The 17,886-nt window shown below is 42.2% G+C and overlaps 1 protein-coding gene across 1 annotated transcript; it reads left to right on the top strand.

Moving 5' to 3' along the window:
* Positions 1-9,133: 9,133 nt before the first annotated feature.
* On the top strand, positions 9,134-16,414 carry NANP (N-acetylneuraminic acid phosphatase; the record flags this gene model as incomplete). Its single annotated transcript, XM_079719867.1, has 2 exons — positions 9,134-9,223; positions 15,758-16,414. 2 exons carry the CDS (start codon positions 9,134-9,136, stop codon positions 16,412-16,414), a joined length of 747 nt encoding a protein of 248 aa, XP_079575993.1.
* Positions 16,415-17,886: the final 1,472 nt, after the last annotated feature.

Raw genomic sequence — 17,886 nt, 5'->3', positions numbered from 1 at the left:
GAATCCTCCAATTTTGTTCTTCTTTTTTCAAGATTATTTTAGCTATTTGGGTTGCCTTACAATTTCATATAAAATTTAGGATTAGCTTGTCTATTTTTGCAAAAAAAGGCAGTTGGAATTTTGATAGGAATTAAATTGAACCTATAGATCAGTTTTGGGAGAATTGCCATCTTAAGAATATGAAATTTTCCAATTCGTGACCATGAGTTTTTCCCATTTATGTAGTTTTTCTTTAATTTCTTTAGACAATATTTTGTAGTTTCAATGTAAAGGTCTTGCAATTCCTTGGTTAAATTTATTCCTAAGTATCTTTTTCTTTTTGATGTTACTATAAATGGAATTATTCTCATAATTTTATTTTGGTTTGCTCATTGCAAGTAAATAAAAATACAATTGATTTTGTATATTGATCTTGTATCCTGCAACCTTGCCAAACTCATTTATTAGCTCAAATAATTTTTTCATGAATTTTTAAAAAGTGTTTTCTATGGGAAGGAAATCCAAAAAAGAGGGGATATATATATATAGGTATAGCTGATTCACTTTGCTGTACAGTAGAAATTAACACAACATTGTAAAGTAACTATACTCCAATAAAAATTAATTTTTTTTTAGAAAAAGGTGATTTGGGACTTCCCTGGCAGTCCAGTGGCTAAGACTTCGCCTTCGAATGCAGGGTGTGTGGGTTTGATCCCTGGTCGGGGAGCTAAGATCCCACATGCCTTGTGGCCAAAAAAATAAAACATAAAGCAGAAGCAACATTGTAACAAATTCAATACAGACTTTAAAAATGATCCACATCAAAAAAACTTTAAAACAATTTTTTAAGTTGTTTTCTATATAAGATTATGTCTTCTGCAAAAAGAGATCGTTTTACTTTTTTCTTTCTAATCTGGATATGCCTTTTATTTGTTTTTCTTGCCTAATTGCCCTGACTAGAACTTCTAGTACAATGTTAAATAGAAGTGGTGAGTAGATATTTTTGTCTTTTTTCTGATCTTAGGGGGAAAGCATTCAGTTTTGTTCACCGTTAAGCATGACGTTAGCTGCAAGTTTTTAATTGATGCCCTTTATTAAGTTAGTGGCTCCAAGGTTTTTTCAACAATACCGACTGAGCACCTACTGTGTGTGCCAGGCACTCTTCTAGGCCCAAAGAAAATTATGGTGGGAAAAAAAAAGAATCTAAGGGGGGTGGGAGTTGGGTTGAAATAGGTGAAGAGGATTAAGAGGTACAAACCTCCAGTTATAAAATAAATAAGCTCTAGGGATGTAATATACAGCATAAGGAATATGATCAATAATATTGTACTAACTTTATATGGTGACAGATGATTATTAGACTTATCACAGATGATTATTAGACTTATCGTGGTGGTCATTTCATAATGTATGCAAATGTCACCTTGTAGTACTCCTGAAGCTAACATAACTATATTTCAATTAAAAAAACAAAAACAAAATAATGGTGCCCAAGCTGTTCAAGGACAAATTTAATGAAGATAAAATCATGACTCACAAAGAAATATAAAATGAAAGTGAGTCTAAGATTTTAACTCATTAGTTAATAAGAAAACGAGTAAGAGGCTACAATTTGTTCAAAAGAGAATTCCAAGAATCATATATGTATAGGCAGTAAGTAATACTTAAAGCGAATTTCCAAATGAATGCAAAATTGCTATACCTATTGGGCAATAACTAATTGCATTCTACAGAATATAATTCATTTGCATGTGTATGGCCAAGAATAATTTGCTTTGTTATCAGTTTTCTATAAATTATAGCATTATGAACTAGTTCAAAGTCAGTGAAAGGCAGAGAAAATTCAGAGGCAATCTCTGGAAGGACACTCTAGAAGCCCCCCACCCCCCATTTCAAAGTCTTTCCCAATTTTCTCAAGTAATATTCAATAAATAGTTGTTCAATGAATGGATAGTGAACTAGAAACAAAGGAAAAACATATTTCAAGAAGAATAGTGTGATCAACTGTGGCAAATGCTGCTGTGAGTATGATGAGACTTGAGAATTGACCACTGGCTTTGGTAACTTGGAGGTTTTAGTAGGATTCTGGGGGTCAAAGTCCAATTAGAGTGGGTTCAAGGACAAACAGAAGCTGAGGAAGTGGAGAGAATTAGGCCACTCTTTGGGAGTAGTTTTACTATAAAAGGGAGCAGAGAAATAGGGAAAAGTGAGGTCAAGAGAAGATGTTTGTTTGCGCTTTTTTGTTGTCGTTATTGGTTTTTTTTTTGTTTGTTTTGATTTTGGGGGCGTTTTTTGGCCACACCAAGCATCACGTGGGATCTTAGTTCCCCACCAGGGATCGAACCCGCACCCCCTGCATTGGAAGCACGGAGTGTTAACCCCTGGACCGCCAGGGAAGTCCAGAAGATGTTTTAAAGGATGAAAGATAATGCAGCATTGGCATGCTAAAGGTAACTCAGCAAAGAAGGAACAAAAGAGGGCATAATTGGAAGAGGGAAGTTCAGGAGTATTTATTCATTGCAAGGGGGAAGGAGACCCGTATGCAAGTTGAGAATTGCCTGAGATTGAAGAATAGACAGTTCATCTGTTCAATATCAGGATAGTAACTGGAGGTTTTTTCCCCTTGCCTCTGAAAAAAACAGGAAATTCCTTGGCTGTCTAGTGTTTGAGACTCCACAATTTTGCTGCTGAGGGCCCGGGTTTGATCCCTGGTCAGGGAACTAAGACCCCTTAAGCTGCTCGGGGCTGCCAAAAAAAAAAAAAAAAATGAAATAAAACAAATGCAAACCCTAAGTCTGAAGACCATTTAACAAGAGTCACCAGACACACCTCAAAGGAACATAAGAGGTGGCTAAACCAGCTTGATGTGATAGTGGTCATCCCACCCCTACCGGGTGACTGTGCTATACAATCTGGTAGCTACTAGCCACATGCAGCTACTTAAATGTAAATTAATTAAAATTAAATACAATTTAAAAACTTCAGCTCCTCAGGTGCACTAACTATATTGCGTGTACTCAATAGCCACATGGAGTTAGCACTATTGCATTGGACAGCACAGACGTAGAATTATTTCCAGCATCGTGTAAAGTTCTATTGGACAGCATTGGTCTACAAGAATTGGTGGAGGAAAAATAGCTAGAGTAGGGGGTTCTCAGCCTACATGGAGAATGCCGTTACGTTCCCCCACTCTGTTGCCTCATTGATATTTTTCCCCCTTTATTTGTTTGGACGTGCTTCAAATCTGCTGCTCTTCCCTGGGACGATCTGAGCAGGAAAAAGGAACAGGAGAGATATGTCAGGTGATGAGTGGACAAGGAGGAAGCAGCCAGTGATGGAGAGGCTTTCTCTTCCAACTGTTGCAGGAAGGGGGACCCCTTCCAGGGCCCGAGAGTGGGCTCTTGTCTAACACTCGGATATGAATTGTCCAAGGAGACACATGTACTGACAAAGCAAGAGACTTTATTGGGAAGGGGCGCCCGGGCAGAGAGCAGGAGGGTAAGGGAACCCAGAAGGACTGCTCTACCACATGGCTCGCAGTCTTGGGTTTTATGGTGATGGGATTCTTTTCCAGGTTGCCTCTGGCCAATCATTCTGACTCAGGGTCCTTCCTGGTGGCTCATGCATGGCTCAGCCAAGATGGATTCCAGCTAGAAGGATTCTGGGAGGTTGCGAGCACATATGGACTGGCGTCTCCTCTCCTTTTGACCTTTCCCGAATTCTTCCGGTTGATAGTATCTTGTTAGTTCCGCATTCCTTACCAGGACCTCCTGCTTAAGATAACTCATGCAAGTGGTTACTATTGGGCCTGGCCAGGGTGGGCGGTTTCAGTCAGTGTTTCCCCTAACGAATAGGGTTACCTGAGCCACACAAATAAGTAAAAACTGGGAACTAACATTCAAGGGCTAATAAAAAAAAAAACAGTGATTTTGCTCTGGGTTTAACTTGTAAGCTCAGAAAGGTCTTTCCTGAATGCCTTATACAAGCCTTTGAAGGCATGATAAATTAAACTCTGAAGTTCTAGAACATAGAACTCGTTGTGGTCTTAAAAAAATGCACAACGTGAGAGTTGTGAGTTAAGTTTTATTTGGGGCAAAATGAGGACTATAGCCCGGAAGACAGTATCTCAGATAGCTCTGAGGAACTGCTCCAAACAGGTGGGGGAAAGGTCAGGATATATGTGATTTTGGTGAAGGGGGAGTACATGCAATCAAGCACATATTTTTTGCCGAAGGTTTCTGCTAGTCTGTTGAGGGTTACTGCTAGTCACGAGGAGCAGACATCACCATGAAAGATTTTAGTGCTTTTCTACATATGAGGAGATATAAGAATTGGGCTCATAAAATCAGCTCCTTAAAGTATCTAACTATCTGAAGACCTGTTCTGCCAGTTTTTCCCAGAGCACAGAGGGCCTCCTTTCTGCTCTCCACCCTGAACTCCTTTCAGGGGGTGTTGAAAGTCATCAGCTGCAGCAGCACATGATTTAATCCTTGTAGAAGTAGGTGGCGAGTGCCAATTTGTAGTTGACATCGTAAACTTCAGTTTAGGTAGAAATCTTCTCACTGATATAATATATAGTTGGACAAATCAATCTTTTCGTATCCTTTCGGTGACAGACCTGTTCTTTGGGGAACTAAAAGCAACTGTCTTTCTCTTGCAAATCTCTACAAACCAAAAATGTAAATACAGGCCCAAGGACCTGGAACTGAGCCTCATTAGCTCAGTCGGGCAAGACCTGAAACCAAGAGAAAAAAAAATGACAAAGTGGTAGTTTTAAAATTCAAACCGCTGGGAATGCTACCTCAGCCAAACTTTACAAATAGTAAAGCCTTGGTCATCTGAGCAAGCAACTTTAATGTATTCCAACTGTTCTTTGTAAACTAGTAAGTTTATATTATAATACCTGATTCATAACTAAGTTGTTTTTTTTTTTAAGTGAAGCCATGAGATCTCTAGTTTTGTCTGTTTATATGTCTGTGTGCACATTATACATATGAGATATCTCTACCTCTGGAAGGTATTATCAAAGTTGAATTTATAAAGAGCTCTATTTAATTTAAAAGAAAGCGCTTACAAATTAAATATAAAGAAACCAGCCAAAATGACTTTCAGGTTCACGTGAACTGGGAAATATTCAATATTAATTTGATACCTGGTATTAAAGTTTGTTTGTTGATCTATTTATTATAGACGTCTTTAGAGTCATTAAGTATAATAATTTATTGTACCTAGGTTTAACAGATGTCAAATAAGACCTTATATCTGTTGCAAGGAAAATAACTTGATATGATGAGACTTTATATGTAAATGAGACAAGAGCTTTTGGGTAAACTCTTTAAAACTATATTTTAGAAATGTCTACTTAAGATGATCTTTACAGATATTTGGTAACTTAAAGTTCTAGAGTTGTGCTAATTTAAGTGATAGAGGTTTACTGAATAGCTATATAATTTCCAAAAAAATAAGGTACTGAGATATCAATTACTAAATAGAGAAACTAAAGATATTTAGGACTATTAATGAAAATGTTTGGTGCCACCTTGAGATGTCCTCTATAAGAAAATGAATGTATTGAGAAATTACCACTGGTATTTATGTTCACCAATCTACAGAATGCTAATGTAAAAGAAAGTTCATAATTGCTTCTTTTTTTTTTTTTTTTTTGCGGTACGCGGGCCTCTCACTGTTGTGGCCTCTCCCGTTGCGGAGCACAGGCTCCGGACGCACAGGCTCAGCGGCCATGGCTCACGGGCCTAGCCGCTCCGCGGCATGTGGGATCTTCCCGGACCGGGGCACGAACCTGTGTCCCCTGCATTGGCGGGCGGACTCTTAACCACTGCTCCACCAGGGAAGCCGTGTTGTGAATATTTTTTAAGTCGACAGGTGCCAGGCTGGAAACACCTTACCAACAGGTGGAAGGGGGAAGTGCTCTCAAGCCCCCAGGCTGGGAGGCAAGTTGCAAAAGTTCAAAGATTGGGCTGGGCAGAAACTCTGGGCCAACTGGTTAAGAGCATGGCCTTTACAGTGAGACTTCAGACCTAGGCTCCATCACTTTGAGAAACGTATTTAAACTCTCAGTTTCCTCATCTGAAAAAGATGGGTAAAAAAATAACCACTTAATAGGATCGTTGTGAGGACTGAATGAGGAAATCTTGTACGACACTGGGAACGATCTATGGTGTATATTAAATGCTCAGTAAGTGTTAAGTATTACTAATAGTAAAACCTCATTATTCCAGAGGCACAAAGAGGACAAACTTTCTGCTCAGAGTCAGTATCATGTCAGGATCGGCTGTGTTCTGATACCTACATCCTGGGTCTATTCTTAGGAAGCTGCCCATAGTTCTTTTCTTCTCTGACAGGACTAATACTTTTTTTTTTTTTAAACAAGAGAAGGCCATTCCCCAGGCTTGGGAATTCCCAGGGACATTCTCAGGATCACACCCTTTTTTAGCCTCTGGTTCTACTTCCTCCAATGCCTTGCCCACCCAAGAGAGGACTCTCTGCTAGGGAAAGGGAGGACAGCCCAGCCTCTGGTGGGTACTCCTAACCTGTTGCCTTCCTGCAGTGCCTTCTCTACTCAATACAATGGTGGGTGTCCTTTGCTCATGTCTGACATCTCGTGACCTGCACGGTCCCATCTGGGGCTCAGAGCCTCAGCTCGTTCTCGGTCAACTAGGCCTCTTCACAAGGAATATTCCCCAGATCTTATGCCCTCCTTCAGGACACTTCCAACATTGTCCCAGCACTCCTTCTCTCAGCACTTTATTCGGGCTGATGCACTCCTGGTATAGACAGGGTCTTGTGGAAAATGATTGTTAGCATTTACAGAGCAACTGTCCTGACCCAGGTAATCGTTGCCATGTTTTACCCTCTCAACCAACCTGCAAGTTAGGATTGGAATCTCCATTTTGCAGAGGAAAAAATCATGTGTTAATGAGTTAGAATAATTTTTTAAATAAATTTATTTATTTTTGGCTATGTGGGGTCTTCGTTGCTGTGTGCAGCCTTTCCCTAGGTGCGGTGAGCAGGGGCTACTCTTCATTGTGGTGCACGGGCTTCTCATTGCATTGGCTTCTCTTGTTGCAGAGCACAGGGTTTTAGGCGCATGGGCTTCAGTACTTGTGGCACACGGGCTCAGTAGTTGTGGCACACGGGCTTAATTGCTCCGCAGCACATGGGATCTTCCCGGACCAGGGGTCGAACCCGTGTCCCCAGCATTGGCAGGTGGATTCTTAACCATTGTGCCACCAGGGAATTCCTAGAATAATTTTTACTTTATGTAACATATATGGGATCAGATAGACCAGGTTGTACAGCAAGCTGTTTTTGGTTTTTGTTTTGTTTTAATAATACTGAGGTACATAACTTAGACATTTAACTTTTTAAAAATAAATTTATTTATTTTGTTTATTTTATTTTTGGCTGCGTTGGGTCTTCATTGCTGTGTGCAGGCTTTCTCTAGTTGTGAAAAGCGGGGGCTACTCTTCCTTGCATTGCACAGGTTTCTCACTGTGGTGTCTTCTCTTGTTGTGGAGCACAGGCTCTAGGTGCGCAGGCTCAGTAGTTGTGGCACACGGGCTTAGTTGTTCCGCAGCACATGGGATCTTCCCAGACCAGGGCTGGAACCCGTGTCCCCTGCATTGGCAGGCAAATTCGTAACCACTGCGCCACCAGGGAGGCCCTAGACATTTAACTTTTGCTTATCCTATATGTAACAATGACATCATACTGTAGTTTGGATTTGCATTTCTTAAAATACAAGTGTGATTAACCACCTCTCAAATGTTTATTGGCTTCACTTTTCTATTCTCTGGCCAAGCTAATTCTCAAGGGATCAGGGGAGCTGGCATTTTATGAGTCATCAGCATATAATATATAGATGGTATTCAAAGTCATGCAAGTGAATGAATGAGATTCTCCAAGGCAGTGAGTGTAGTTAGGCAGCCCTGGAGCCTTTCTACGAAGTGCCAGATAGTAAATATTTTAGGCTTTGCAGGCCATATGGTCTCACTTGTAACTATGCAACTCTGCTATTTTATGGCAAAAGCAGCAAAAGACACTACATAAATACTATTTATGTACACTAAAATTTGAATTTCATATAATTTTTACGTGTCATGCATACACTTCTTTTGATTATTTTCTCAATTATTTTAAAAAATGTTAACAACCACCCTGCTCACAGATCCAACAAAATCTGGTGGCAGGCCAGATTTGGCCGGTGGCCCTTTTCTACCTGATAGAAAATTTCTGGTCACTGATGATGACCACATGTCCAAATTTCGGTAAGGTTAGCCAACAGAGACAATTTAGATAGAAGATTAGAGATTAGGTCCACGATCCTTATTCTGCTAACAGCAGAAAGCAAACAAACAACTGTTACTGACCTTCTGCAGGTTTAACAGACTCTCTAGGTACCTCAGCCTCTGGCTATACCTGAAAATCATCCAGGTAAAAAAGACACCCAGCGACCGGAAAATGCAAGGCTTCAGGAAAAGCCATCAAATCAAGGTGGACAAAACATCGGGCAGACACTACGGAGCCCTCGGTCTTCAGGCAGAGCCGTCAAACAACGGCTCCAAAATCCAGGTTACACCTTTCCAACACGTCCCCCAGATCTGAGCCGGCTCCTGCCATCCAGCGGGGCCGCAGACTCGTAACCACACACACACCCCCTACCCGGCCACGCTCGGAAGCCGCCGGCGCTACGCGGGCCAGGACACCCGGTGCGACCGGAAAAGCCCCTTGTTCCGTCTCCTCTCGGTCGCCTCAAGGCGCAGAAAACCTCCCGCGGGCAGTCACGACGTCCTCCTCACGCAAGGAGAGCAAAATGAGAAAAGAGATAAGCACAGAGAGGCACCAAGAAGGAAGCCGCGCTTCCGACCACCCCTACACTTCAGCGACTCAGACAACCGCTCGCACCGTGACGGGAGAGAGTCCCCGGCCCTCCCTAGGACCACGATTCCGGAGTCTCGCGGGACGTCGCTGTTCCGCACCGCTCAGGTATGGGGACATCTCGCGGGAGTTCCCCGCCGGTGCGCAAGGGTCGGGGGGCCTCGCGGCTCCGCCCCGGTATTTCCCGTCCGCCGGCCCGTTTCGCGCAGGCGCGCGCGGCGGCGGCGAGTTGGCGCGTCGCGCAGGCGGCGGCGGCATGGGGCTGAGCCGGGTGCGGGCAGTATTCTTCGACTTGGACAACACGCTCATCGACACGGCCGGGGCGAGTCGGAAGGGCATGTTGGAGGTAACGTTCCGGCTACCGCTTCCCTCCGGCGAGCCCAGCGCCCCGCCCCGCGCGCTCTCTCGCCCCCTTGGGCCCCCGGCCCACTGCCCTGTCGGCTCCCTCCGCGCCGGCGCCCCTGGTCCCGGAGGCCCCTCGTGGTGGCCCGCGGCGGCGGCCCCGCTCAGAGAGCGGGGAGGCTGCAACCTGAGGGCGCTCCCAGCGCTAGGGCTCCCGGAAGGATGTCGCCAAACTGCCACGAGGGCAGAGTCGCCTCCGCACAGAAAGGCGGCCGCGCGCCAGGCGCCTGGCTTTCTGCCGGGACAGGTTTGGACCCGCCGGGATGAGGGGGCACCCGGCTCTTCGGGACTGACCGCGGGAGGATGGTCTCCCACCGCGTGCTCTTCGTTGGACCTTTGAGCCTGGACTTTATCGACTCGAGGGAGTTTTCACCGCAGGTGTTCCTGCCGTGGGTGTGACCCTCAGTAGGTTTACTTTCACGAGGCCTTGCTCCGCCGCATCCTCCCCTTTCTGTACCTACTGATGCTCTTTCAGACCTTTCCCGTGCTGTTCAAGACCCGAAGCGACCCCTGCTTTCTTTCGTCTGCATTCAGCTTTAAAGAGAAAACTAAGGATTACCATATCTGAAAACCCCACTTTCAGAAGCTAACCTTCCAGCCCTGAGTGCCCCGTCCTCTTCATGCTTCATTAGTTAGGTTGTGTCTCCCTGGATCTTCAGCCTCTTCGTCCTCTTTTTTGGTGCATTCCACTCCTGCTGCGTTTTCGGATCTGTCCAATACTCTATTTTTTTTTTTTTTTTTTTTTTTTGCGGTACGCGGGCCTCTCACTGTTGTGGCCTCACCCGTTGCAGAGCACAGGCTCCGGACGCGCAGGCTCAACGGCCATGGCTCACGGGCCTAGCCGCTCCGCAGCATGTGGGATCTTCCCGGACCGGGGCACGAACCCGTGTCCCCTGCATCGGCAGGCGGACTCTCAACCACTGAGACACCAGGGAAGCCCCTCCAATACTCTATTTTTATTTGTTTGATAAAGATGTCTTTACACTCTCTTATGATACTCCATAAGCAATATAATCAATGTTTAATCATATATAGTCAGCTTGTACATTTCTTGGGTTTGAATCTTGGCTCCACAATTTTCTCTGAGATCTCGGGCAAATAATTCAACTCAGTGCCTCAGTTTCTCATCTGTATTACAATACGACACTAGGGCCAACTTTAAAAGACTGTTTTGGGGAATTAATTGAGATAATGTGTTTAACAGTTTAGCAGAATGATTCTCCAAAATATGCATTGGAAAAATGTTAACGATTATTTTATACAGTTATTGCAAAAAATTAAAAAAGGGCAGCAAACCTATGTCAATTTTTGAGCTTAAAAAAAAATAAGCAAATGTGAATAATTCATGCAGAATCTTTTAAAATGCCCAGTACTTTAAAAAGAAAGCTTCCCTTGGACCCTTCTTTCTCCACAAGATATTACCTCTCTTGACAGCCATGTTTTTCAAGAGAAATCTGTACCATTATCTCCATGTTTCTACTTCCTGTGTATTCCCAAAACCACTGTAGTGTGTTTCTTTTTGTTTTTGCCACTAGGATGAAATAAACTCACCATCTATAGGCACCTCCCAAATTGCCAGAATCCTGGACATTTTAAGTCTGTCTTAATGACTTTACCGAAGTATTATACACTGTTGACTGTCCCTTCATGCCTTTGATCTTGACCTCAGGGGCACCATCCCCTGCTATATTGTCTCCAGTATCTCTAGCTGCAAACTGTACATATTTACCTGTGTGTTTTTGGCAGGCCAAGTCCAGTGTGTTGTCATTAAGTTATTGTTTTATTCCAATCCTTGCTATAGGCCAAGAGTTTAGGCTTTAAAATTAGACAGTTGAGTTTGAATCACAGCTCTCCCAATACCTAGGTGAAAGCACCCGAACAAGTTACTTAACTGCTCTAAGCCTCAAATCTTTAAATAGTGATAGTTGAATAGTGAAATTAGTTCTCAAAAACCCTATCAGCTAGGTTTAATGTAATGCATGGGAAGTACATACAGTCCAGTGTTCCAGAATTATACCACCGTCCACTCTGTCACCAAGTCTGTCTTCTCCTGCACATCCCCTCTGTCCTTGTCTTAGTTAAAGCTGGACTTGTCTCTCACCTAGACTGTTACTATGGTCTTGATGCCAGGCTTACCATGTCCAGTTCATCCTCCACATTCCAACTCACATGCCCACAGCTAAATAGTGACCTTCCTAAGAGGGAACAAACTGTCTTATTCATCACCCTGTGTTTGACACAGGGTGAATGTTGAATGGATGGATAAAAGTCCAGTTCTCTAGACTTGGTTCTCTTACCATTTGCTTTATAAATATCCTATGAAATGTGCAGAATTAACTATATGAGGATCTAGGATCGCTTTATCACATAAGAATACAACACCCACAAATGTTAGCCTATTCAAAAGTAACATCCAGCTTTCTGAATCACTCTGAATGATTTATGAAAGGAGGAAGAGGGAAAGGTCCAGCCATTGCCTTGGGCTTGAGGAAAAGGAGTCATATACTGACTATATATCAGCTTTAAATTTTTTTCTTTTTTCAGCCTCTTTTTTTTTATATACAATTTTTAAAGGTTACTTTCCATTTACAGTTATTACAAAATATTGGCTATCAGCTTTAATTTATTTTTAAATCATCTGGGAAAGCTATTTCCACCCTCTTTCAGTGTCACTACTCAAGAGGAAGCCTTCTCCAGAAAACTGGGGTTTCTCAGAGAACAAAGCAAAAAAGATTTCTGCATTTTTGAGTTTGCTTTCTAATGGGTATTACAGTGAACATAATAAATGTGCTTTTATTTGTAAGTGTGTCAGAAAAAGTGGAGGGGAGAAAGAATTGCATTTTTAAAATAGGTTCTTCAGGGCTTCTCTGGTGGCGCAGTGGTTGAGAGTCCGCCTGCCGATGCAGGGGACACGGTCTCGTGCCCCGGTCCGGGAAGATCCCACATGCCGCGGAGCGGCTAGGCCCGTGAGCCATGGCCGCTGAGCCTGCGCGTCCGGAGCCTGTGCTCCGCAACGGGAGAGGCCACAAGAGTGAGAGGCCCACGTACCGGAAAAAAAAAAAAAAAAAAAAAATAGGTTCTTCAGATTAGGCCACATAGAGTAGATGATGTTTGAACAAAGACTTGAGCTAAAAATAACAGGAGGGCTGCTTGAATTGTTAGTCTGTATGCAACCATCACGTTTTGTGAGCATGTATTTTTTAAAATAGTTTTATTTAGGGCTTCCCTGGCGCAGTGGTTGAGAGTCCGCCTGCCGATGCAGGGGACACGGGTTCGTGCCCCGGTCCGGGAAGATCCCACATGCAGCGGAGCGGCTGGGCCCATGAGCCATGGCTGCTGAGCCTGAGCGTCCGGAGCCTGTGCTCCGCAACGGGAGAGGCCACAACAGTGAGAGGCCCGCGTACTGCAAAAAAATAGATAAATAAATAAATAAATAAATAAAGTAGTTTTATTTAGAATTCAGCCACTTCATATCTTTATCATATGTGTAATATGGTTCCCACACTGGCCCTCAAAAAGTCTTTTTAAATCACAGCTAAACACTAGTACTAATGGTATTTAAGTCTGGGTCCAGAAAGTAGGAAGTAGAACAGAGTTTCCTTTTTGTTTGTGTTGAGATAGAGCCTTAAATAGAGTTTTGAAGTAGATGGAATTTGAGTTTATATTGTGTCTAGAAACTGATCTCCCCTCTCTCACTATCTTAGCTCTCCCTTCTTGAGGCCTGTACATGCCTAGTGGGCTCATTCTACTCAGAATCCTTTTCAGGCCTGACTTACCCTTACGCAAAATGTCGTCACAGCTCTAAATTAGAGATCTTTTCCCTCCATCCCCAATTAAATTTAGACTCCCATTCTCTCAGTGCAGGTGTTAGGAGAGTTTGCACCAGTAATGTGGACTAATTCACCTTAGGTATTATTTCTGTTTGAACTAATATTAATATGTGAATGACTGATAAACATCTTTCCCAAAGCTGTTAATATTATTAAAATGCCACTTGTTGTTCCAAATGAATATGTATAGTTTGTGACAAAATGGCAAAGTTAATTCAGGGAATGTAATGGGAGGCAGTTTTGAAACTTGGGAGCAATGTACCTCTACAAGAATCTCCCCTTTAGGGTGAGCTAATCTGCTTTTTCAGATCCCAAGAATGTGCTTAACAAACTGCCAATTGCAGTTTATAGGAAACTGGATCTTTATTGGGAGTTTTCATTTATGAACTGTGAGCCAGTTCCTGTTGAATCGCAAGTACTGTGGGGTCCTAGAGGCCTGTGTCCTTTTATTGTGTAGCAGTAGCATTGCTAAAACTGTACAGTGACCTTCATAGCTCAGGAGTAATTCAGTTGACATTGCTAGAAAAGATGGTGACATAACTATGGAGATTGAAAAGGCTTGATTTGTTCATTGGAATTTAACTTTATAAAGCAAGAAATTTCAAAGTTTTCCCTTCACCTAAAATTCTTAGGGATGGTTTATTTTTCTCCGACTAGTAAGAATTTTCTTAACTATTATGTTTTGTGATTAACACAAATACCTTGAAAAATATTTCCTTTACCTTTGGTGTGGAAGAATGTGTGTGTCTCTTCAGCTCTTTCCCCTTTTCAGTAGGTGAATTGAGTGTCTGGTGTGAGTAGCAGATTATTTATTCCCTATAGAGTTTAGGGTAACAATTTAACTTGACTTTGACTGCTTCACTTCAACAACAGAAAATCTTTAGCCCCAGCTGTGTGCATTGCCTTCATCCTCAGAGATCCAAAATTGCCTTGGCATGATCAACTTTCCCAGATGTCCCTGGGACAGGCGGCTTCAAGTGCAAGCAGTTCACTTGGAAGGTGACCCTAGGAAGCACTGTAGGGGGTGGTGGAGTCAGACAGGGAAGGGAAGGAATCTAATACAGGCTGTGTTCATGAGCAGGGAACTGTGGGAACGGTTGGGGACTCTGGGAGACACACGTAGACATACTTTACTTGTCCCTTCCAAGGGGCAGCCCACCAATATCTGCTTCTTATTGGTTGAGACCTGCTCCTTGGGCTATACTCTGGCTCCAGCCTATGTGCATGGGTGCCCCTATGGCGAGATAAAGCTCCCAGGCAGAGAAGCCCAAGCATTTGCAGTATGAAGCCTTTGGCATGTATGGGCATAAGGTGTGCCAAGGGAATTTCGGTAGCTACAGCCCACCCAGCCTCATCTCTAGCACTCGCCCTCACTTGCCTTCCATTGTGGCTGAACTCAGCTTCTTGCCTTTCCCAGTTCACAGAATTCCAAGTACTGTGTCTTTGTGCTGTTCCTTCTGTCTAGAATGATTTTATCCTCCTCCCGTCCCCACCTTTGGGCTTGGTAAGCCTTGGTTTAAATGTTCCTTCCTCTGCCCTCCTTACCCAGCAACCCTGGGGTTGCTCCTTACATTTTATTTCCAGTTTTTTGTGTGACTGTCAAGGCACTCAACCCAGTATTTGTGGTGGTAATTTTCCCCACCAGATAAGTTCATGAGGACAAAGGGTCCAGTCTCCAGTGCCGAATACATACTATAAAGGCAAGCATGTGGCCTGTGGAGTTAGGCAACTATGGGCTTAAATCTCAGCTGGGGCAAGTTATTTATCAGTTCTAAACTTCCATTCCCTCATCTCAGAAAGGAAATTCCCTTGCAGAGTTGTAGGAAAGATTAGAAATAATACATGTGAGTACTGAGCATAATGCTTTGCCACATTAGCATCTTGGTAAGAAGATAGGCCAAAGGGATAAGAACCTAATCTAATAAAAAGTCAAGATAAAGAGCTGTGGGAACATAAGAAGGATTATGATAAGGGGTTCAGAACCAGTGTGACAAAGAGGGAGACTCAGAACTACTTGAACTTTTTTATCTGGAATCCTAAGTTTGGAAGAAGCACCGTCATTAAACTGCTGAGGTCACAGAACATGCCTGATTCCATTAGAGCTACATATACCTGTTTTTAAAAGTACAGAATTAGGTCCCCTTTAGGACCTAATTTAGGCCTTCAGAACGTAAAATGGATAAGATGAGGAAAGGTTATGTGAACTAGCGTTATTTCTGGGAAGAGTCTAAATATCAGTTGTTAGAAATTTTATGTTTTACTAAATATAAGCACAGTTTTATTTTCATGTCTTCATGACCAGATGAAAGGTGTTAGACTTAAGCTGACAAATGAGGGATTTTTATTAGCCATATATATATATATATATATATATATATATATATATATATATATATATATATATATAAAGAATCTTCTTAGAAAAAATTGGTTAAAAAATATGAATGAGTTGTCTAGAAAGGTTGGGAAATCTTCACTCTTGTGTTCTTTAAAAATAAGACCAATCCCCAGCAGAAATGGTGTGGTAATAGAGCTTCCTTAAGACAGAGGAGTGGAGTTAGAATCTGTCTGTGCTCTGGGTTTATAGGCTCACAGGGTAAGTATTAAAGACATGAAGTATGTTGATGGAGTTATTTTCCTTTATTTAGGTGATAAAGCTCTTACAATCAAAATACCATTACAAAGAAGAGGCTGAAATCATCTGTAACAAAGTTCAAGTTAAGCTCAGCAAGGAATGTTTTCATCCTTCTAAAAGCTGCATTACTGACCTCAGGACTTCACACTGGGAAGAAGCAATCCAGGAAACAAAAGGTGGTGCGGCCAATAGGAAATTAGCTGAAGAATGTTATTTCCTATGGAAATCTACACGTTTACAGCATATGACACTAGCAGAAGATGTCAAAGCTATGCTCACTGAACTTCGAAAGGAGGTCCGCCTACTTTTATTAACAAATGGAGAACAACAGACCCAGAGGGAGAAGATCAAGGCTTGTGCCTGTCAGTCCTATTTTGACGCTATTGTTGTAGGTGGAGAGCAGAAAGAGGAGAAACCGGCACCTTCCATATTTTATTACTCCTGTGACCTCCTTGGAGTGCAGCCTGGGGACTGTGTGATGGTTGGTGACACGCTAGAAACCGATATACAAGGAGGCCTCAATGCAGGGCTGAAGGCAACAGTCTGGATAAATAAAAATGGAATGGTGCCGTTGAAGTCATCCCCCAGGCCGCATTATATAGTTTCTTCTGTGCTAGAGTTACCTGCTCTCTTACAAAGTATAGACTGCAAAGTCAGTGTGTCTGCTTAAAGCACAGAAAAGGGTATGCTTACGAATTTTAGGGTCAAATTACCGGGTTTGAACTAAGAAAAGTTAAGGCATTCTATATACTATGACCCAGTTCTAAGGATAATTACACTTGTCATGTAATGGCCAACCAACCATTGACTGGTATTTATATCTGGAAATCCAGAGTACATTATTATAAGTTATTTTTAGTAGTGTAACCCAGAAAACTTGAGGAAGTATATTTGTCAATCTGTGGCTTGAGATTTAAAAAAAAAATTATTTTGTTAATCTCTTAGCATCTTGGGTCTATGAAGATACCAAGGAGGATAACTTATACATGGATGCACAAATACAGATTTTATGTTTTGGCTTAAAAATAGGTATTTTTAAAAAATAGTTATTCTAAAACATATATACTAGAGATTTATTAGAGCAGTTGGATCTGGTTAATATAAGTACCAACTCGCAAATCAAGGCATTTCACAGTGAAATTATTTTCATATTTTCTGTTTCAAAAACATGCACCATAGTTTTGCCTACTTTGAACGTATACTTCTCTTATGAGTCTGATTTTTCTGCATTACCTTTGGGGTGGGGGGGGATAATTTTCCTATGGTATGTACATGACCAATAAATTCCTCCAGTAAAAAAGCTGTTAAAATCAGCATATGGTGCTCCTTTTCCATTACATTTTCACATCTTTCCAGGGTGAGCTTATAGGTTCCTGTTAGTCTTTACCTCTTATGGAAGTACTTTTACTATCTTTTCCCAGGTACGCAGTGAGGTTGAGGGACCAGTCTGTCTTGCTGTGGATGAGTGCAAGCCACATGGCCCCAGAAGTCACTTTCCTGGAAGTTGCCTTGGTGTGGCCTAATCATGCTGCCCGCATCTGTTGCCTGCTGACTGGATAGTTTCACCCATATGATGAAAACTAATAGAAAATTAGGTTTTGCTATGAACCATTTCCAGAGTGCCATTTTAATACTTGACTGGCTCTTTTTGGTGTTACCATCTACCTTAAGTCTCCTGTTTTTCAAATTTGGGGAACTATGTCATTGTTTCACAAATTTCTATATCCATTTCAGAGTTTGCTTTGAGCTTAGTAATTAAAACTCCATAGGGAGGCATCTTACAACTAGAAAAATTTCTCAAGACCATTAGGCTAGAAAGTCTCTTGATTTCACCAGCCAAACTTAGAGTAAAATGGTTAATTAAGGAAAAAAGAAATAATGATTAGGGTTGTTTTTTGGTAGGGTGTTTTTTTTTTTAACTTTTGTATAGGAAACTACTAGTGTAAGATGTTCGTTAGTTGGGGTATATTTAGCTAGGGCTCCTTCAAGTATTCTACGAAGAACAGGATTCTCTGCCATTGTGCATGTGCCTGTTGCACTTCTCACTCTTAATTTTTAAAAATGTGATTGTGCCCTTGACTGTTCGCTCTGAAGCTGAACGTTTGTGGACAGGGAATGTTTGTGTATAGCTCTTCCAGGTAC

This window comes from Hyperoodon ampullatus (assembly GCF_949752795.1).
Source record: "Hyperoodon ampullatus genome assembly, chromosome: 14".
NCBI classification, from domain to species: Eukaryota; Metazoa; Chordata; class Mammalia; order Artiodactyla; family Ziphiidae; genus Hyperoodon; species Hyperoodon ampullatus.
The sequence above is the reverse complement of the archived record's forward strand: the minus strand, read 5'-3'. Positions and strand labels throughout refer to the sequence as shown.